The sequence below is a fragment of the Opisthorchis viverrini genome (assembly GCF_000715545.1).
Source record: "Opisthorchis viverrini unplaced genomic scaffold opera_v5_260, whole genome shotgun sequence".
Taxonomy (NCBI): Eukaryota; Metazoa; Platyhelminthes; class Trematoda; order Opisthorchiida; family Opisthorchiidae; genus Opisthorchis; species Opisthorchis viverrini.
In genome coordinates, this window is record NW_008751918.1 from 540,136 (window position 1) to 562,481 (window position 22,346).

The 22,346-nt window shown below is 47.1% G+C and overlaps 1 protein-coding gene across 1 annotated transcript in view; it reads right to left on the reverse strand.

The window, feature by feature from the left end:
* T265_09196 (hypothetical protein) overlaps positions 1-22,346 on the reverse strand; it is a gene marked incomplete at both ends in the record, with an annotated part of 34,578 nt that overhangs the window by 8,200 nt on the left and 4,032 nt on the right. The window contains 3 exons of the mRNA XM_009175208.1: positions 393-675; positions 3,231-3,429; positions 5,577-6,928. Of these exons, the coding sequence (XP_009173472.1) occupies positions 393-675; positions 3,231-3,429; positions 5,577-6,907 (1,813 nt within the window). The remainder of the gene's footprint in view (positions 1-392; positions 676-3,230; positions 3,430-5,576; positions 6,929-22,346) is intronic.

A 22,346-nucleotide genomic window follows, 5' to 3' on the forward strand; every position in this document is an offset into this window, starting at 1 on the left:
TGATTCTTCGAATCTCGATATTGGCTGTTCAGTTGCCGCAGTATAATTTCCTCAAGGCTTTTTGTCTTCTCAATTTCGTGTGTAACTGACAAGGTTGATTGACTGATTAGTAGAGAGCAAAACAGTCCCAATTCACAATACGGCGGTGGGAGCATCTATTTCACATAAAGGTATTTTGTCTATTGGAGCAGCAAGTTACCGGAAGGGCAAGCCGAGAGTGATGCTGAAAGAGCCCTAGGTTTGTTCGCCGAGCTTGGCATCCGGTGCGCACACGTTTTGTCACCATTCGAGAACACAACAATGCGCCGAGGGGCGCAGAAAGCTTAGTCACATCTAAGTACTCAGATAAAGCGTTTTATCTTCGGGAAACGTACAAGGGTAAAAATGCATACCTCCGCCATTCATAGACATTGGTGGAAGACCATTCATGCTGACTGTAGGAACGTAGGAAGTCAACCCAGGAAGATAACTGAAGGCATCTGAGATCGACGTGGTCCCGCTAACGGCGGCCGCAGCTGCAGCGGCAGCAACCGCTGCTGCTGCATCTTCTCGATGTTTCCACCGGATGTGCATCTGCAGGCTAGATGACGAGCGAAATGACCGCTGGCAAAAGGGACATGGTCGTCCGGTCGCACCGGCACAATGGAAACGTCGATGATTAGACAAACAGGAGGCCTGTGAGACAAAGGAATGAGAAGTGGAGTCGCTGTCTCCATACAAGTAACTAATAGCTACAATTGAACACAAGAGGGACATAACTACCATCTTGACACCTCGTACGGTTACAGAAACAAATGACGAAACCTCCAGAGTTGTGTTTTGAACAGTGATTCGCGAGAAAACGGACTATTCTATATATATATATATATAGGGTTAGGATACTGCCAGTTTGTCCAAGCCTAGAAAGGGGAAGTCGAGTGGCAGAGGTCGGGTTAGAACCACGGATCTTCCGTGGTTCTTCGTGCTCTAACCACTTAGTCCACCTCGTCCCCAACTATTGGTATTCTGATCCTAGAAAAAGTTTTATCTATCAAACTGTGTTCATTATGTCTAAACCGGTCTGTTCTCATGCTCCCAAGTACTCATACACATTTTGGGTACAGCCCAGCATTCCAATTTCAGCTACTCTACATATCAAGTCACCGATTGCCAGGCATCGATAAGGGTCTTAACACAGAGCGAACGGCAGTGGGGAGACAAGTCCCCTGAGGCCATTATGATTAGATGCCTCAAGCCTGTTCTCTGAAAACAGAGGGATCTGAGGATTACTCTGAAACTACATCCGCTGTTTAAACCGCGTAGTTGTCGTAAAGCGGTTCTAGCTCCCATAGTTTTGTTTACCGATGATTTGAAAAGGTGGGTAGACATTAACGAATTCAAGGTGGTAGCTGACATAATTGATCTGTAAACACGGTGAACTTTCATTTGGGGGATTGGTAGGGGAGCTAAGCATTAAAGACAATAGCTTGGATGCACGAGCGCCATTGAGTGAGCGACTGGACTATGTCTAACAATATTTCTAACCACTGTATGTGGACGTATGTCCTAACAGAAAGTAGTCCAAAATGTGATACAGGCGACTTTTATGAAAACCTACTAAGTACCTCGCACCTCGTACACTGGCAAACAGGACGATGATTTTAATTTTGAACGTGAGAACCTGGGTCGGGTAGCTTTGGAAACAAAGCGCCTGAGAGTCGTTCAGTGTGCGAGAGTGACACAAATACAACAGAAAGAAACGAGCATGGCGAAATACGCGCCGTGACCAATAGTGACAAATAACCATGATGGAACAAAACGATGATGAAGGGATCGCTTTTTAGGAGCAATCACAAGGACTTGGGTCATACAATTGTTAACACTAATCTTGAGTTACACACAGCTGAACGTACAGTCAAGCAAAACGACAATGGTTGCGACACGTAAATACCAAAGTCGTCTGTAAATCCTAAGTGGTGAAAAATGACGTTGAATGGAAACTAAAAAATGTTGTTGTTCCTAATTTTAGGGATCTGAATTTCCTCTGGACGGTTTGCTGTACAACATTAAGTATGTTGGGGGTGTCTTTTTCAGATCCTCAAACTCTTCAAATGTTGAATTTTGTGGGTTCCGCTTAGCACTTTCAAGGTGCGACGTGCCACAGAAAAAGTGACTACTGACAAGTTCACCCAATTTGTGCTTGAGATTTCAGGCGAAAGACGTAGCGGTTCCCAGAATAATCAATGCGTGCCCTATTTCCGTGGTGTCCAGAAAACGTCATGGTGTTGACCACTGAGTAAGTGAAAAGTTGGTAAAAAAAACTGAATTCCGGTCCACTACGCGGGCGATTGAAAGTGCGCAAGCTGTGCTGATAGAAATGTCGAGAACAACTCCCATAGGAATAGTCTGCAAAACCCTGACTTGGATGGGAAAATGGCACTATGGGTCAGTCATGAAACCGGGAAACAGAAGCACCATTTAGAAAGGTCTGAGTGGCATCACCCATGGATTCGTGCACCTGGTAGTAACCCTATCAATCGCTGGAGGAACATTCCGACGTGGCGATGTCACAGTCCTCACAAATTGGTAGGTTTGTTCTAACAACTCGAGCTTCATAACTGAAGCCTATCATTTCTCTGACTTTCGTTCAACCAGCCCGTCATTTTCGCGCTGTATGTTTTTCAGTTCGTTTGTGTTTGTCCAACTTAACGACAGGAAAAAGCCATTAGGATGACAGCCATTACTTACATCCGAAGTGGATTGAGTCTTGGGGTGGGATTTGAAATTGGGCAATCACTTGACGGAATAGAACGAGGTTACACGAGCCTACATCAATGTTGATGTGTGAACAGGTCGTGAGTTGGGAACATCATCTCCAACAGAACGATTAGTTAGGTATTGAAGGGCTCGATCCAGACGAAATAATTACACAAAGTAGTGAATTCGTGACAGACGTCGCTACCTCAGAACTAGTGCTTACGAAGAGCAAAAAAGTGAAGAGTCACTTTCTACAGGAGCAATAACAAATCGCACATATGCGATACCATTGTAGACAACAGCATCATAGGGATAAGACAGGAAAAGAAGACGGATAAATAGCTAAATCCAACGAACTAGCATAAGTGGTTGAGTACCAGAAAAATAACATAGTCAACATGCCCTCTGTGACAGGTTGGATAATATAGTAGGTTGATGGGCCGCGGAGATCGAGACCAGTCCGGAAAGCGACCGGACCAACCGACAAGACATACCTGTCTGAAAGACTTTCCACACACAGAACAATGGAACCGAGGTTGACTGGAGTGGGTGTATCGATGGCGTTGCAGATTTCCACGGTCGGAAAAAGCTCTACCGCAATCGGCACAAGGGAATGGTCTCTCGCCAGTATGACGCCTTGTATGTGCAATCAGACGACAACGCATACCGAATTCGCGTCCGCAAACGCTACACCTGCAGACGTTGAAACATATAAATTAACAAATGGGTCAACTCAAGGAAAACGTGTGGTAACGAAACGCATACGAACTTCAATTTGGATAGAGCCAGACGAATTAACCCGAACCATTACTCACATCTAACACTTCACTTCCATTAATTGGACTCTGTTGCCGCATTGTTATTGCAACCTTTAATGTTCCGGTCTTTAGGCAAGAGGACGAATGAGCATTCTTTGTGTATAATCTTGTTTATTTGTCAACAAACGTTCGTTGATTTCCGAAACCAGTTGGGCTTGCTTCTCCTTCGCCGTCTAGGGTCTGCAGACTTCAGATGATCTACGCTGTCGAAGCGAGGTGTATCGATTTTGCTATAGCTCTTAGCTCCCGAGCTCAGGCCTCTGGCGATTCCTCCTGTGAATCACGTTTTATTCTTTTTCTGACTACTCATGAGTAGCCTGATTTATACCCATTTATTACAACGCCGTTTAGTTTTTTCGCTACCCGGTTCTTGCTTCTACCTAAGGTCTGCTTATGCTCTAGTAATTGATTTGTTACCTCTAATTTGTTATTCTCCGTCTTTGCTTTCAATTTCCTGTCTGTTCTACCTATTTTCGAGTCCGCTCTGATGAAAGAACGGACCCACCGGGGATCGATCTTAGAGCTCCTCGGATGTTAGACGAGCATATCATGTCTTAGACCACCTCGACGCCTCTGTAAACACCATTTTTGTATTAGCTATGTACCACATCTGCCAGGTAGCCTTTGTTGAGATGGTTCGAACGGGCCTAAGCGCGTAACCCGATTGGGCAAGTGACACGAGCTGCGGCGTCGTGCTACTAGCCAAAGATAGTTCCTTACCTCCCGAACGTACTGATTGTTTTCTGTGCTGTTATCTCAGTATACGACCAATTTACACTAACTGACTGCCCGAATCTGTATGTTTGCATATCTTTTGATATTTACGTGCTATTGCTTTCAGAAAACCTTGTCCCACTGACCATTTTTCTGCCCCTGCCGATTGCGCTATTATTGATTGTACGGTGTTTTACTTTAGAACCAGCTCTCGACAATTGGCAATACATCATCTGCTGCCCTCGTCCGTCTGTTCCTCTTTCTTACTACACACGAACCGCGAATATTCCGATAGCCGATTCATTCTGTACAATTCTTAGCCGCCCAGATCTTACAACCTCCATAGTTGATTGGATGTCCGCAAATACTAGCCTCTGTGCCACTCATCTCTCCACTTCCAGCGAAAACACTAAACTGAGGTGCTGACCGTTTCCTGTTTATAGTTTCTGCTTATGTACTGGTTCCGTGAAGCATCTTTTGTTGAGGATTAACAACCCCGTTATCCACAAGGACCTTAGGTTCTGTCGTAACCACGGGTTTGAATACGCAAGTGCACTGACTCAGTTCTTGAGGCGCGATTGGGAGAACGTTTGATTTGGGTAACGTCGAATTACTCTTACAACGCTGTGCTGGCCACTAGTCGTTCATCAGCAATACTGAGCTCAGGCGTTTTCCTACAGCTCAACAACCGCAGAGCTAAACCGATCACACAGCCATTACCTACGGACGGTGAGGCTCGATACTTGACTACTGGTCTTCTGGTTGGCTTGGATCATCAACTTGCCCGACATAGATCTTCACTGAATGTCCCGGGTAAGCTTCCCGTGTAATAGACGGAAAACTCTGAGTCACGAAAGCCTATTGTGTGTAGCTTTTAAGGGCGGCCTCCTCAATTATCGTAACTCATCATTATCGTGACAACAGTGTTCCACTCCGATGCTGGATGAGCACTGTCACTTGCTGATAAAAGACGTCCCACTCCCAAAGCACGGCTCAGCTAAGTGGTACGTTAGATTCAAAGAATGGAAAGCACTGATACAGCAGGGAAAGTATGGACGCTGTTCCGTTGTGTACACAAAATATGATCCAGGAGGTCGTCTTTTAGTGGACTAATCAGGAACAACTTAATGTATAACAGTAATGATGGAAAGAACGATGGAAAGAATATTTTCAACTAGTTAAGTTGGTCATCTAATTTATGTCTTTCAGTAGACCAGCTTAGCTTGAACTTATTGGGTCAGATACTTTGTAAGTGCACAACCCACTCCATAGTGACAAGTAGGATGCGGCAACCAAATTCAGACTTACACGAAATGGCCGGTTCCGCTGTTGTCCCGTTTAGTTGAGGAGGAACTGACATCGAGTCCACTGTTGCTGTTCTGTGACTGACCGGTTAGTTGGGAGTTCTGATTCATCATATCAGACTCGTTGCCTTTTACAGGTGTCTGATTGGGAGTTGAATGGACAGGGTCATCAGGCTTGACGGTTCCGTCACAGTTTGGAACGCTGTTCTTAACAGGGGTGGTAGAATTAGTGTTACTACTATTGGTCGTAGTGCTGCAGGTAGTTCCATTACCTGTGGTATTATTCAAATGTCGCTGTGAATTTGTCACCTGTGAATTCACCACATTTAGTTGAGCCACACCGGAGGGGTGAACCTGTCCAGGGACTATAACCGGGGTTGTGGATGGGACTTGTCCATGCATCGCAGAGTGACCAGAAAGGGTGTGAATATGTTGTTGCATTTGGAGAGGGTTGTGGATATGCTGCTGTTGTAAACTGTGCTGGAGTTGGAGTTGTGATTGACTAGCTTGGTCCTGCGACTGCTGGTGGTGCGGATAAAAGTGAGCAGTAGTGAAAAGAGGGGCAAGCGACGCAGGAGCCAACGCAGGTGTTCCAGAAACGGTGTTGGATCCAGCGCCCAGCCCCACAATGCCCGGTCCTGAGGTAAGCAGGTGGGTTGCACTATGTACTTGACCTGATGGGGCGGCGGCATGATTGAGAGCAACCATCCCACCTGGAGTAGTAGAAACCAAACTCGGTCCACCAATAATTTGGCCGGTGTTGTTGCTTGAAACTTGATTAACTACGTTGACCGGGGTCACTTGGGCTGCGGAGCACACTGTGATATGCTGAGAGTCAGTGGCAGACGGAGAACCGAACAGGCCATTCGCAGCGGCCGCAGCAGCCGTTGGATAGGGAAAATACATCAGTTGTCCAATGTACTGAGACTGATCGTAGGGTAGGACAGTAGGCAGAGCAGCTGCTGTTTGCTGCAAGGTTTGAAAAAATTCCGCAGGAGGAAAAACACTGGTTTGTGCATTGTTAACGGCAGCAGTTGTTTGAGAAGGATGGGTGGCAGATATCGAATGCGGTTGAGACAAACGATGGAGTTGTTGGTGTTGTGCCTGAGTATGTTGTTGGGCGCGTTGCTGTTGTTGTTGCTGCTGCTGCTGTTGTTGCTGTTGGAGTAAATGCTGTTGTTGCATTTGTTGGTTGAAAACGCTGTTCGCTTGGATAACACTGTTTGGTTGCAGCCCGGCGGCTTGAGTATGTTGTGCTGGCATGTGTGAAGTGGGCTGGGGAAACACGGCTGTGGCCTTCATTGTAACTAGGCCTGTCGCTCCGCCGCCCGACATTGTCTCGAGTTAGCCCGCGCACTGTATGAAAAAAAGAATACGTGTTAGCATTATACTGAACACTATATCTAAGGTGTCTAGAAGTGTCACTAAACACTACATGGGAATTGTACACCATAATCTGTGACACTCGAAGTCGCTCCTGACAAACAATACAGTAGTTTCATCCCCCTAAACATTTTCGGGACTATGCACTAAAGATAATCGGAATAGCAAAAACTTATTCCCTCTAGACTAAATCAAGCGAAGTTTGTAAATGGTAAAATGTACCCAATATACCGAAAATATACCCCGCCCAAGAAGTACATGTGCACTTGCAACTGATAACAAGGCAATTACCCCTTCCTATAGTTCAGACCCATCCTCTGCCTAAAACCAGTTTTTTGGCGTCTACATCACGGATTCAATACCTACCTGTAGTCCCTTGTGAACTTTCAACCACTGACCTGTTTTGGCCAATTTTTTACGAGCGCTTTTTGGCCCCTTGCGTTACGTGTTGTGCACACACGTTTGTCGTTAGATTAAACTGGTTTGCCGTTTCCTCCGGAGGTATTGTTTCTGCAATGTTTTTATAACCTTCTGGGGGCTTTCTATGGACTTACGCCCATCCGTGAAACAACTTAGATGGAGATGTCACAATTTGAGGTTCAAATCTCTTACATCTACGCATTTTTATGCATGTATGTAAATAAATTCTTGCTTCACGATTTCATGCGTCACTCAATTGGGCTTCCCCGAATAGGTCAAGTGCTCCAAATAGTGGTTTGATCTGCAGGGGCCACATGATGGGTTAAAACAACAACAGAACTAGCGCAGAACGCGCCAGATGACCGTGACAGATTTACGTATCTACATGCTAGCTTGATACTCCCTAATATACAAAGTAGACACACCTGGATTTAGGTGGGTGATGCAAGGAACAAGCAGTCACAGTTTATGTAGTGTTTTGATCTTATCAGAACTGTTTCGCGTACACCGTCACCGCGTCTTCAGAAACCCAGCCAACTAATTTGGCATAAAATAGGAGCGGTGAATAAGTTAGATATCAAGATTTATCGTTTGTATTGGTGCTTCGACCATGAACCGTGTAGCACCGTAGTTTGGTCCAAGTTATCGTAGCACTGGGGCATCGAAGGTGCAGGGTCAAATAGGTATAAAAGTGGAGAACACGTAATTAATTCAGCAATAAGCATAATCAGTTGGATGCAACAGCGTTATAGAATTTCTGAGCTTGAATCCAACCTCTACATCTCGACCGCCCGAGCTCGGGTAACCTAAAAACACCTCATCCCTCGTGCTAACTTCGGGCGACATAGCAGCTAAGCACCAAGTATTACAGCGGAACGATTAATTTATTATCATCCCAGCGAAGATGAACATGCTAAAAAAGACTGACTCCGTAAATCGCAAACTTAGAACGCTCATCCACTGAACACACTCGCAAGAAACGTAAAAACTACGAGAAATAGGAACCTGATGCGGCAGGAGCGTCAGCTGTCGGGCAGGTGACCTGGGCATTCAGGTTGAGCGGTATACATAACCGAGCGGGACAGGCCTCTTAGACGTTGCCTCCTCATTCGACAGTCATGACAAGCTTTGTCATTAGCATCGCTGACAGCCACATATCCACCGTGAAACATGGTGCCCGAGTGCCCAGGAGCCACAAAGGAGGCACCAACAAAGAATGAAAAGGTTGGAAGACTTGAAAAAACTGTCTCCACTGAAGACGGTCAACTGTGAAGGGTCAACACATCCCAAGACCACTGAAACAAAAACGCTGTTGGAGGATGCCAACAGCAGAACCGGTCAAGCGTCGTTCGTGAACCTTGTCCAAAACAGATCTTGCAGACAACGATACATAAACTTTAGCTGGATAGTCCGGCTATGAAGCAACAGAAAACAGGCCACTAAGACAAGTCACGTACCATTTCCTGTAGGTTTTCTACTGGGGACCTTTCACCAACAGGGGGTTGAAGCAGAGAATACGTACCAAACCGTCTTAGGCTGACAGGCTTTAGTTGATGCTCCCGAGATTCTGGCTCACCATGTAGTATTCGATGTATTCAGATGTTGAAGCCAGGCAACTCACTATTCTACTTAGACAAAGGTGACCAAATGGTTGAAGAAGTTTGAGGTCTTCAGACCGAGGAGTTCACGTTCATGGTCAGAGGTTAGTTTTGTGGACACAGCCCTCTGGCCGGAATGGTATTTGTACCTGATACAAGCTGAAGAAGTTCGCTCAGTAAGAGCTTTGTTGTTGCAGGGTGCAAGACATGGCCTCCGCAGACAGATGAGGTGAGGCGTCTTCAGGCTTTTGACAACTGATGCCTCAAAAGCACGATTGGTTTTGTACGGCGTCAGTGGATCAGTAACCAGGCGATTGGTTTTGGTTGTGCGGCAAGTACTTCGATCGGGGAAACTATCCAGAACCACTGACTACGATGACTCGGTCATGCGCTACGCATGGCGAAACACCATCTACCGAGACGAGTGTTGTTCTCCGTGCCTCCTTCAGAATGGCGCAAACCGCCACGTGGACAACGCATGACTTGACAAAAGGGAATGAAAAAATCACGAAGATTTTGGGTGATGTTGATGTTGTACGCATTCCAAGATGGGGTCGCCGTGACCCCAGTTCTGCTTGGCTGGAGACGTTGCAGGAAATGGCGGTTAATCGATGTCAGTGGCGTTTGTGCTGTCGGTTTCTTCGAGATTGTCTGACTGAGCGGTTGGTGTAGACACCTCGGAATGCTTGACATAAGCCAGCACCAGGTCCCCTACCTCATCCACTCTTTTTTTCTTCCCTTCACTCTAGGGTTTTAAATAAAATCAGACGAACCTTATGCTTGTGCGACAGTGAAGCATATGTCAACACCGATGTTGCTGTCTCTGATGATGATGCGTACACTAACTCCAGATGTCGTGATACAGTCGTGGTTCATACAGTTTCACGATAGGCAAACTTATAAATGAACTCAAGTTCCTTACTCTGAAGCATCGGACAGGCACAATGGAATGGTAAAACGCTGCAGGTGAGAGCTGCATGTGTAAAGGGATCACTACAGATGATCCGTCTAAGAGGGAGTTTGTGCGCATGTATGACCTTCAACTAAGTAAACAATGTCACCCACGTTAGATTTCGATACCAAATTTACCGTCCCTTGGAGAATACACCATATGGTCCAGAGGCGGTATGCACGGTGGTGTCCATCTCGACTGAAGTCTCTCCAGAGTACAGCCTGTTTGACTTAAGTCAAGTTGTTCTAGGACGAGATGACCCAAGTGGTTAGAGCGCAAATTTACTGACCGGAAGGTCCGTGGTTCGAATCCGATCTCCGCCACTCGACTTGCCCTGTATAGGCTTGGGCAACCTGGCAGTATCCCAGCCCTCGTGGATGGCATGGCAGCTAGGCACCGGAAGGGTGCTACAGCTGAACGCTCCTCCTTCTAGGACCAAGTAAAGACTCCCTTACTTTGGTTACCCTGGAAAAGTAATCGCAAATTTACACTAGATGGTGTGATCTGAATAGACATAAATATTCCAGGAAAATGGATAATCAGAAACACCGGAAGGTGCTACAGCTGAACGCTCCTCCTTCTAGGACCAAGTAAAGACTCCCTTACTTTGGTTACCCTGGAAAAGTAATCGCAAATTTACACTAGATGGTGTGATCTGAATAGACATAAATATTCCAGGAAAATGGATAATCAGAAACGGAACCTCGTCATCGGCAATGTAGCCAGCTTAGGTGAACAGTTGTTTAACGGTAGCAGAATGCCAGGGAGCGCAAGTGCCCATTGCATTCTAGTCTAATACTACTAAGGGGCAACTGGTTGTCAGTATGGTGCTGTGAAAGATTAGCACCATTGTCAGTCAGGAATCCAGCCCCAAACGCCCACTAGATTGGACTTCTACAACAATAATAACCATTCAGCGGTAACACACTTTCAGTGCCTAGTTGCCGTGCCACCCGAAGGAAGCACGAGCGCTGGGATACTGCCAAATTGCCCAAGTCTAGATAGAAGTCGAGAGGCGGAGGTCGGGTTCGAACCACGGATCTTGCGGTTAGTAAATTCATGCTCTAACACCTGAACCATCTCGCGATTCTGATAAGCTGAGACATCTTACTTGTATATTGAGGTCTCAGCGGCCAGGACAACAGCCGAAATTCCCGTAATGGATAGCAGAGTGATAACTATCGAGAGATATCATTCGCCCAATTACTGTTGCAGTTGGTTGGTGCATTCACGGAAACAAAACAGTTTGAAAATTATTTCGCCTAGTGCAGTTCGTAATGAAGCTGACAAACGAACGGCAGAGTCGGTTGTTTATTGGGGCCCACCCAATTAAGGAAACCTCAACTGGGGAGACGAGTAACACAAGTTAGTTAGGGGTGGTTATGTGCTTACTCAGGAATCTGGCAGGGCTCTGATTCAATAAATCTGTTACGGATTGCAGCAGAAAGCCGTTACAAGTGCTCTTCGTCTCGCTTGACGAAATACCTGCTACCGTAAACCACCCGGCGGGTGATGTGAACACCCAGGATGGGTGACTAAGCCCGAAAGAAGCACGAGTGCTGAGATACTGTCAGGTTGCTCAAACCTAGATATCAATTCAATCAATTCAATTTATCCGCTATAAACCGTGTGCCATGGTTACATTGGTTCCAGTTGCTACAGCCCCGATTGCCGGAAAACGGGAAAGCGGAACACACAACCAAGCCTTCGAGGCGAAGACGTGTTCAATTTGTTCGAAAATCGGGTAGTTATGCATTGAAGGCGATATCTTTGATGCATGAGCGCCACTGACTGCGCGATTGGGCCATTTCCACCAATGTCATTAATCACTGGAGATTTGAGTTCCGGCGTAGAAAGAAAGAAAGCGTTCAGCTGTAGGACCCTTCCGGTGCCTAGCTGCCATGCCACCCGAGGGAAGCACGAGGGCTGGGATACTGCCAGTTGGCCAGGCCTAGACTGGGGAAGTCGAGTGGCGGAGGTCGGATTCGAACCACGGGCCTTCCGGTCAGTAAATTCGCGTTCTAACCACTTCGGCCATCTCTCCCGAGTTCCGGGGTCTCTATCCAGGGAGACAGCAGGTGACCGCTCGACCAAGTTTACTGGTTAGTGTTTTCGCACTTCGTTGCGAGGTCACTTCTCAGTCGCTTCCACTCAACACAGGGCTGAAAAAAATCTGAGGCAGACGGGTATCCGGATTACATGACCCAACCAGCGCAACCTAAGAAGCGTGAGTAATTCATCTATCGCGGGGGAGTTCCTTCTTCCTAAGACCATCTGGCGGACCTCAGCATCGCTAATATGATGTTCCCACCACACCTGACCAATGCCTCAGAGACACCAGTGACCAAGCACTGACATCTTCCGTATATCCTCTGAGCGTATGGACCACGTCTGTGATCCATAAAGCAGTATGGATCGCACCAACGCAGTGTAAACTCTTTTTTGACAAACAAACTGGCATCACGTCAGTGCCATAGGTGTCGGAGATCGGCAAAAGCTGTCCTGGCTTTTCCGATTCAAGAAACAATATCATCTTCAGCCAGTCCACTAGAACTTATAAAGCATCCCAGGTAAACAAATTTATGTCGACTGGCTCGCCTACAAGCATGAGGTATGGGTTTGATCCAATCCAGTCTTGTGGCGGCACTTTACACTTCAGGTGTGAAGCACATGCCAAACCTTGCGGCAGAGTTGTTCAGGTTATCTAAAATCGTCTGCATTTGGGAAGGATCTGAAACAAGAGTAGTATCGTCTGCATACTCAGTGTCCGTGAGTGAACGTCCCGGAAGCGTTTCGACTTCCGAGGTTTCAGAGACAGGCAGAGAAATTTCAAGCGGCACATCAATAACAAAGTTGAAAAAGAAAGGTGAAACAGGACAGCCTTATCTTACACCGGTTGGCCACGTGAACTCAGGCGAAAGCTTCCCGTATACTCATACGTGCCACAGGAGTTCGCATACAGTGCCCTCATAAGGGATATAAATTTGAAAGGGACATCTTCGATAGCCGATAGTCGGAATACCTTGAAACCAGAGAGTCCGGTGAGGCTCAGAAGGCACTTGCTGTGCGCAGCTGTACTGGAAGTAAGACAGTAATGCCCCACTCCCTGCACCCTCGGACAAGGCCGGGCCCCTACAGCCAAGTGAGTCAGAACATTTAGTCATCAGCTCCAGAAAGTAACCCCCAATAAAAACCCTAACAACCGCTGTCTCGTGGAGCGAGAGGCTGAAGGGTCCCCGAACAAAACCAACTGCTTTCTGGGTCAGACTTTTGAATCAAAGGCTCAAGGCGGGGTACTTCAACTAACCTCCCTCTCCGGCCTGGGCAACCGGGAAGTATATCATTTGCCCGAGCGGGCGAGCGGGAACGTGCGACTGCTGGCACCTGCCTTTCTAAATTTTTACGTATTCCCTCTTCCACCATACTCCCCCTCCAATTTAAATACTCACTTAGCAGACCCCAACACCAAGAATGACTGCTTAGCTCACCGTCACACTCAGCCGTAGCATCTGAACGCCCGACTTCAGTAAAACCCTGAGCACCTCGAAGTCTGTCATCAAACCCCGTACGCCGGTCTTCTTAGCTATTCACACACTGAAGCAAGCGGGCCAACAAACGGAGCTTGCCCGTACGCCGGATTCTCTCTGCATTGATGTATGCCAGAAAAGACAAGAGATGCAAGTAGTTTAATCGAACTGACTGACCGCTCGCTCTCTTCCAGGCTCCAGCTGCGCACCTTTGGTGATATGGAGGACGTTGCAGCTGGATATGCTGAGATGGGTATTGTGCCGAACCATTCGCGTGGGAGCGTCTTTACTTGGGTGGATACTTGTTGATGGTCCTCTCCGTTTGGTTGATTTGGCGAGGTCTGTGGAATACTGTGAAAGTGAGATCCATTGCCCCCTGTTTGTTGTATCTGCCTACGCCCAAAAATGACGTTAGCTTTGAGTCTACCAAAGGTATTTTCAATGACGCTCTAGTCGCTCTTATACGACGAGCTAAAACCTTAGACAGTTGTGGTTGATAGTGGCATGAATGCTCTGTTGAGTAGACTAAGAGCTACTAAGGCCCAACTGGGTGGTCGTCTTCAGTTGGACACCAGACGTACGGACAACGGGGAATGTCTGCTGCTGGTGTGTGCCGATCACACTACGCGACGGCCTGTGGCACGACACTCTTTTTGGCTGTGAGGTCCATGGTTGTACGCGGGCCGGGACACTGCCACGCCGCTCACACCTAGACGAGAGAATGATTATGGTCCTCAACCAAAGCTTTTGGGTCACAAGCATGACCACAAAGCAGTGGGTGGCTGCCAATATGTTACCATAGTAGTGAAAGTTTCTAAGGACCAGGTTGCCTGCCTGTTCTAACCCAGAAAGTCAGTAAACCTTGTTAGTTAGACTATCCGGTGGCGAACCTGGTAAGGGGAACTCTGTGTCTCAAATTGAAAATCGGCCAGCAAAGCTTACCGGGTCAAAGAAATACAGAAGCCGTCACGCCATGATAAGGTTCAGTCTCCACAGAGCGTTTTGTATTCAGGGATGGTGAGTTACCCAAGCTATCTGATCAGGCGGAAAGTTGGAGTCGCATAGTGAAAGCGATAGTATGTCAGTCCCACTAATTACCAGTGTTCCGGAGGTCCCCGTTTCATAGGGCGATGCAAATGCGTTCATTGACAAGGGCTTTAATGTTCCATTGCCTAGTAGTAGACTGACCGTCCTTGGGGCGTTTGAAACTGGTAATGCTTAAACAGGCTACATGAGGTCTAAGATTCATGATAAGTGGCCCAATAAGTGTAACCTATGATGTCACTAGCTCATCTAGGTAAGAAGAACTCACCATGAGGGCGTCGATAAAATTGGAGAAAAAGTACGTTACGAGGCTATTCACAGTTGGAGGGAAGTAAAGCATTGGTACCAACATTACCGCTATCGTCTACGATGGCGACGAAAATTGCACAGCTTTGCTGCACATCACCAGAAGTGAATGTCACAGTTGCATTGTTAGATACATGTGATACACGAAATGCTATCAAAGTTGCTCAGATTTCTTGGTGTCGTTAGCTCCCAGACAAGGGAGATTAGAATATCCAGTGGGCATTAGCCGACTTATCACCAGATTTGAACTTATGGACGATCACGTTGTTTTGAATCAAAAGCGTTTTTATGCAGTACGAACTTCCGAAATAGCCGAAATCGTCTGGCCACTTGTCCTCAATCGGCAGGCCGGCCACCAACCCAAATCGACCACATTGCCATCAGTTATCGATGGCGCGGATCCATAACCGACTGCCGGACTCTGACCACGCGCTCGTCCGGAGTCGCCTCTCCCTACGTTTTCTTTGTCCGCGTAAGGTGCGGACAAATCGCATCGCAACTGAAAGACTGGCAGACAAGAATCGTCTTCTAGTGTTCTTGACTTCGTTTTGGGTGTTAATATACCCTGTGCACCTTTGGTGGTTGTTTTTGACGTGAGCGCTAGCTTGAGAAGCACACACCGATAACTAAGCTGAGGAAAATGCCGTCACTCTAGAAGCACATAATAGTATCACCGAATTCGGTAGGCAATCTACACAGACTGCTAAACACCAAAGTCCTCAAACCAGTTACTGTTCATAGAAGTCGGAGGCTCACAACTGTAGTGAGATCGTTGCATCACAGACGCTGTCGCGCAATAGAGTGGAGGGCAGATAAGAACTCAAGACCGTTGGTGAGCCGGGATATCCGTCGGCAAGTGGGATCCTTTTCTTTTTAGACAGACTATCAACATACAAATAGCTTAAACGAGCGAAGCTTCCAACTGAGTAGTTTCTCCAGGACCCAGTCGATACGTGACCGTTTGATGTAAATTCCGTGATTGAAGGACGAGTGACCCTATATACTGTCTAAGTTGGGTCACCCATACTGCTGATCCGCCGCCTGTTGCCTAATGGTTTAGTCTTCTACTACTAACCGAGAAATTACGGGTTCGAATCTCCCTGAAGATTTGTGAGATCCGCAATACTGATGTTCCCTTATAAGAGGAAACTGCAGTACAGTGCTTCTTGGTATGCACTGACTTCACTTACAGGACGAAAACCAGGACCGAGACATCCTAACCAGAAACAGAAAACCTGCAGTTTATAGACAGTGGGAAGTTTCTGGAGTCCGAACTGAAATTCCACTCTACTAGTGAAAAGCTAACAAACACTCCAAGGTTGGTTTAACCTTGTTGGGAATCACCGGTGACACACATCGCTTGAATCTTTGCAGTGATTCGACGACAATGGGCGGCTGACGAGCAATGAATAAATTGCACCTGGACAGGATATAACGCTCATCATTATTATCATCATCGTCACCACGTGCTTGTCGCAGTGGTTGTAGCTGCCACAGTTTCGTCCACCGATAGAGACGTGGGATAAGTGGCTGTGCACTGGAGCCATATAACGGGAGCTGATATAGCGTTCCTACACCACGTTGTATTAGGTGATCCAATGTGGCCTAGCTTATCCGACCGCGACCCCTCAGACAAAAGACCTAGACTATTTACGATAGAGACTGGGGTAAGTGGCTGTGCACTGGAGCCATATAACGGGAGCTGATATAGCGTTCCTACACCACGTTGTATTAGGTGATCCAATGTGGCCTAGCTTATCCGACCGCGACCCCTCAGACAAAAGACCTAGACTATTTATCCTTTCTGTGCAAACTACTCATGCCTTCTAGACAGTGAGCCGACTGTTCAAGTGAAAAATATGCACTCATGGTGAAAACCATGCACCCCCAGCAGGACGGAACCCACACTGACTTTTATCAACGTCCGTCAAGGGTCCTGGTAATCACAGCTAACGCTAAAAGCAACAGCAGAAAGTAACTGGGGCGAGATGGACCAAGTGGTTAGAGCGCGAATTTACTGACCGGAAGGTCCGTGGTTCGAACCCGGCATCTGCCTCCCGACAACCCCTGTCTAGGCTTGGTAAACCTGGAAGTATTCCAGCCCTCGTGCCTCCTTCGTGTGGCATAGCAGCTAGGTGCCGAAAGGATGCTACGGCTGAACGGTTTTTATTTAGGAAGCGACTGTGAAATCAATCACTAGGCTCAAACGTCACCGCAACCGGGTTTCAAACGAACCCTGTGTTACGCTGAGCTAATTTAACCACCCTGTTCCAGTTCGATACGAACATATGAATCTACTGATACACATCAGCTTGAACCATAACTGCAGGTTCTAATGCATCTTGAGCCCTTATGGCGGACCACAGCCTCGCCACTATATTACTTCGCAACATCAGGTAGGGCAATTAACTAAAGCTCCCTGTCCTAACCTCAGTTACAAGGTCCGTGGAAAAAAGGACGAGAATTGGATCAAATGCACCAAGTCTGGTGGATATTTTTTTCGCAGAAGTCATCAAGAGGAAACCAAAATAATAAAAGGTGCGCGTAGGCTGAAGAATTGACGGCTAGAGATTCCGTTGGATGGCTCAGGAAAGTGCTAACCGTCAATCAGTTGTTCAGCTGTAACCTACTTACTGTTACTTCTGTTCGGGGGCCAGCTGTCCCTAATAACCAAACAGCACATCATTTGGACGGATGTGTCACGTGCAGGACACGGGCCAAACGAAGGCACGCCCCGATTGGTTAGAGTGCCAGCCAATCCGAGTCAAGCGTCTGTGACTCGACGCTTCTCGCCCCCTCACTGAGATTCTGGCACGACCTTGTGGAACACACTGTGACTACCTTACAAATACAGTTGTAATAATTTTCCTTTGTCGCCATAAAGGGCTGTGCAGAGCTGCCGTGCCTTTTGATATACCATAGTGGGTGAAGCAAGAAGCCAAGGGAACCGATACAGGTTGCACTACCGTTCAGCAAGTTACAACAACTTCAGTTACAACCGTAGTTCGCAAGAAGCAAAATGGAATGAGAGCCACACACTAGATATGGCTAAACAGCCGGTCGACGTCAACTTGCATTATTTGTTTGAAAAAGCGCAAAATGAGGGGGGGTGTCGAAGTAACAACCGCGATGCAATCCACTAGCTACGTGACAGGAACATATCGGTCAGGGTGGCAAACCATTGATCTCTTCGGGGGAGGGGGGTCCCGGTCAGAAAAGAAGTAATGTCACTGACTTGAGTAGTAGGTATTTTCATGCTCTGCCTATATGTTATAGGCTGACCACCCCTGGACCGTTCCCAACAGACAAGTGACTGGACGAGGAGGACACTGTGATAAGTGGAACTCTGGCATACAACGCACATGCCCTGACAAGTGTAACCAGTTAGAGAGTGACTTTCTAAGAAACAGAGCATACCTCATTATTACTGATACGTTTTTCCACCAGATCTGCACGATGCTTCAGGAACAATGTTAAACACAGCAAGCAACCAAAAATATGCACACAGCGCAAATGATTCTGATCCATAAAATAGAATGGATCGCACTGCAGCATGTACATTGTAACCGTGACAGCCAAACCATTTTTAAGTTGGGGCCACAAATGCCCCCTGGCCTTCCCGAGTCAGGAAGTGCTTAGGTCTTTTGCCCATCCGCAGTTGCCTATCACACCGACCGGTTTATCTGAAGCTTAGGTTTAGTCCACGTGTCTAGCAGCAACAATTCAGGCCTTGAACATGTGATTGGCATACGGCACTGTGCAGGATGACCGTTTAAGTTATTTAAAATTGTCTGCATTTCTGAAGGATCCAGTATAAGATCATCGTCAGTGACTGACGGGTTCAAATGCGGCCTTAAGGCAAAGGAAGAAAACCATTGGAGGGGAACAGTTTAAGCGCAAAGTTCGTTCAGCTATAACACCCTTTCGGGGCCTAACTGCCATGCCACCAGAAGGAAGCACGAGGGCTGAGATACTGCCGAGTTGTCCAGACCTAGACACAGGGGAAGTCGAGATGCGCATGTCGGGTATGAACTACGGAACTTCCGGTCAGTAAATTCACGCTCTAATCACTGAGCCATCTCGCCCCAAGAGAAAATTTAAGATATCAAACCCAGCTAAGGTGAAAACTATTCTGATTCTTTCAAGTCTAACTTCCTCGGCCTGCGCAGGATAATACCGTAAAAACTATGGCTACTAGACCGATGCGTGATTTTCAAATAACGTTTGTGGATCCTTTTTTAACCGACTGTTAAAAGGGCTCCGGATATTTTGTTGCGCTGTGCCATTTTGCGCTGCATCTTTGCTGTCGATGGAGGACTGGTGTCGACATTCCAATCAGGTCTGGGTGGTTGGGTTGTTGGTGTAAATTCAAAAGGCCCAGATGACAACTAGATCGATTAAATTGACCTGGGCGATTGTATCAGTTCCGGTGGTACGACCAAAGGTAAACTTACTCTTGGAGTAAGGTCGGAGCGGTCCTCGTCAGCCTACGACAGCTGTTGCGTCGATGTGACATCTAGCTGTCTGTTACAGTGAGTTTACACAACAGCAGCGCGCTCCACACTATTCATACGGTTCAAAAACTTGGTTATTGTGAGCAGACACGAAAGAGCTGATAAATGACATTTATCTGCGAAATCTTGAGACAGGTCACACCAGCAGTTGGGTACCTTGACAGACTTGACCCAGTGGCACTAGTATCCCAACTGTTGCCTTCGATGCCTTCTATCAACCCCCGCAAGTTGAACGCCACCATAACTTCAGTGACTTGAACTATCACCTCTCCGTTCTCATCTTTCAATGGATAAAAGTGTGTAACTAGATTCACCTTGCATGTGTGAGACAGGATGAAGCAGCTGACAAGCCACTCGCACGTGGATATCCGAATAGTTTCGCCATTAGTTAGGCACCACATCGGAGTGATGCTTTCTAAAAGTGGCAATAGACAAGCGGCATCACCGAATACTGCTGAGGTCCAACTCCAGCTTAAGAACAATCTAGCAAGAAATGAACCCACGGGTACATACAACACCGGTGAGACCCCAATACACCCATTATCAATCCGTTTTGCCATAACTCACCTCACTAGGTTTAAACGTTATCAGAAACAGAAAATGCTGACGGCACTCACGTATTCGCAAACTGGTACCGGAATAAAAGATACATGTAGAGAGCGAATTACCAGTTCTACGGAGAATCCGGCCGTTTGAGGTGCTACTTAATTTTTACATAATACTCGAACGAAAAAGTGAAGCGACACAATACTGGTCTCAGTGTGAATGAGCCCACATTAAGCTCAGCAGTCGAGCTATCACGCTTGGTTGGCTGACAATAACCGTACGGGTAGTGGCCCCTCATTTGGAATGTTGGCGTACCTCAAGGAGGCTTGAAATAGCCTAAGAGTCAAAGACCAATTGTACGTAGGTACAGATCTTCCTGAACCTTACGAACAGAGGGTGCCCGAAAACTCTCCAAAGGTAACTAACACAATTCTGGTTGTGAACATCACCCTTAAAGCAGAAACGGTCGTGCCTTACCTAGCTCGACTAACAAAAAACCTACCGTTGCCTCTTCAAAAAAGGGTTATTTTCTCCAAAGTGTAGCCACCCACTTCCCTCCTCAAAATTGTGCTTTTACTAGAGTTGCCAGGAGTATGTTCAGAGACCGCACATCCTGAGGTCGACTATGCAGGCGTAAGCCGCGTACTGAAAGGTGGTATGAAGACTGACTTATCCAATGACACATGTGCCCTCTTCCGTCTTCCAAGATTAGGACGATGTCATCTGCATACTCCAAAAAAAGGGTATTTTCTCCAAAGTGTAGCCACCCACTTCCCTCCTCAAAATTGTGCTTTTACTAGAGTTGCCAGGAGTATGTTCAGAGACCGCACATCCTGAGGTCGACTATGCAGGCGTAAGCCGCGTACTGAAAGGTGGTATGAAGACTGACTTATCCAATGACACATGTGCCCTCTTCCGTCTTCCAAGATTAGGACGATGTCATCTGCATACTCCAGAACGACCAACAAAGATTTGGACGCTGAGATCTTGAAGACCCTCTAGCACTAGCCCCGAGATGGATGTGATTAGGCGGCGAGGGTGGCTAACTGGAAGATTCGTGACTCCAACCCGGCCTGTGCATCTCGACTGCTCCCGTCTAGGCATGGGTAACCTGGTAGTATCTCGGCACTCGTGCTGCGTAACAGCTAGGCACCGAAAAGTTCTAAAGCTGAAACACTTTTCACTGGCCACCACTGATAAGACCAGACAGAAACGGATCTTTCGTGGGACAGCTTCCAGTCCCCATCCTTCAGGTAAGCTCTAATGAGCGAAGTTTCAGAGACAACATCCATCCAGAAGTACGGCAATGAAACATCAGTGCCAATACTGATGTTATTGTCTTTGGTGATGATGACGATACATCCAGCTCACATTTCCACGTTTTTTACTCGTCGCTGAAACGCCGTTCACGGTGAGATTTTGGATTTTTTAGGTTCCGTATGATATGAAAGACAGCGAGTATTCGGTTGTTTAATAAAGAAAGTGGTGCATTCAAAAGTTTGGTTGAGCAAAACCAGCTACAGCGGCACAAGATGTGACGGATACCAAGAAGCTCGGGAAGCAATTCTCAAAGCACAACAAATGAGAACAGTGTAAGGTTATAAAAATAATGTTTCAGAGTACCCAAGGCAGTCCCTTAGATGGTAACCCCACCCTGAACACAATGATCACTCGCATCACACTTATTATAGTGATGTAGACTAGCCCACCCACTCGGTCCAAAGAAAAACGGATCTCCAGGCTCTACCCTTCAGTGCCAACCACTTCCAGTGGCAAGCTAGTCGAGTCATTCACTTTCCACACAGATGGACTTACCCTGGTGGTGTTACTGAGTGACAATCAGGGGTAAGTGGTCCTGTAGCGTAAATGGTTCGAAAGATTCAATTCTGACTTTTGATACTCCTACCCGGTTCGGCGAAATATGCTGTCCCCATTTTTGTTCAGCTTCGTCACTGATGAACTGAAGAGGCAAACGCCAGACCATCTAAAACCCCAGAGGTCGATTCAGTAATGGTAAGCTGAAGTGTGCGGAAGACAAATCTAATCTTTGATACCAAAAACAATAATAATAATAAAGTAATTGTTCAGCTGTAACACCCTCCCGGTGCCTAGCTGCCATGCCACCCGAAGGAAGCACGAGGGCTAGGATACTGGCCAGGTTGCCAGGCCTAGACAGAGGAAGTCGAAATATAGAGGTCGGGTTCGAACCACGGACATTCCGGTCAGTAAATTCGCGCTCTTAGCACTTGAGCCATCTCGCCCACGTTTGATGCCAAGTACAAAGCACAAGCGCTGCTCAAGAAGCTGACCATCGTAATACAACCCTCCGGCATGTGCCTCGCACCTGGAGTACCTAGTAGCACTTCAGAACATGCGGGCGAGATGGCCCAAGTAGTTAGAATGCGAATTTACTGACCGGAAGGTCCGTGGTTCGAATCCGACCTCCGCCACTCGACTTCCCCTGTCTAGGCTTGGGCAACCTGG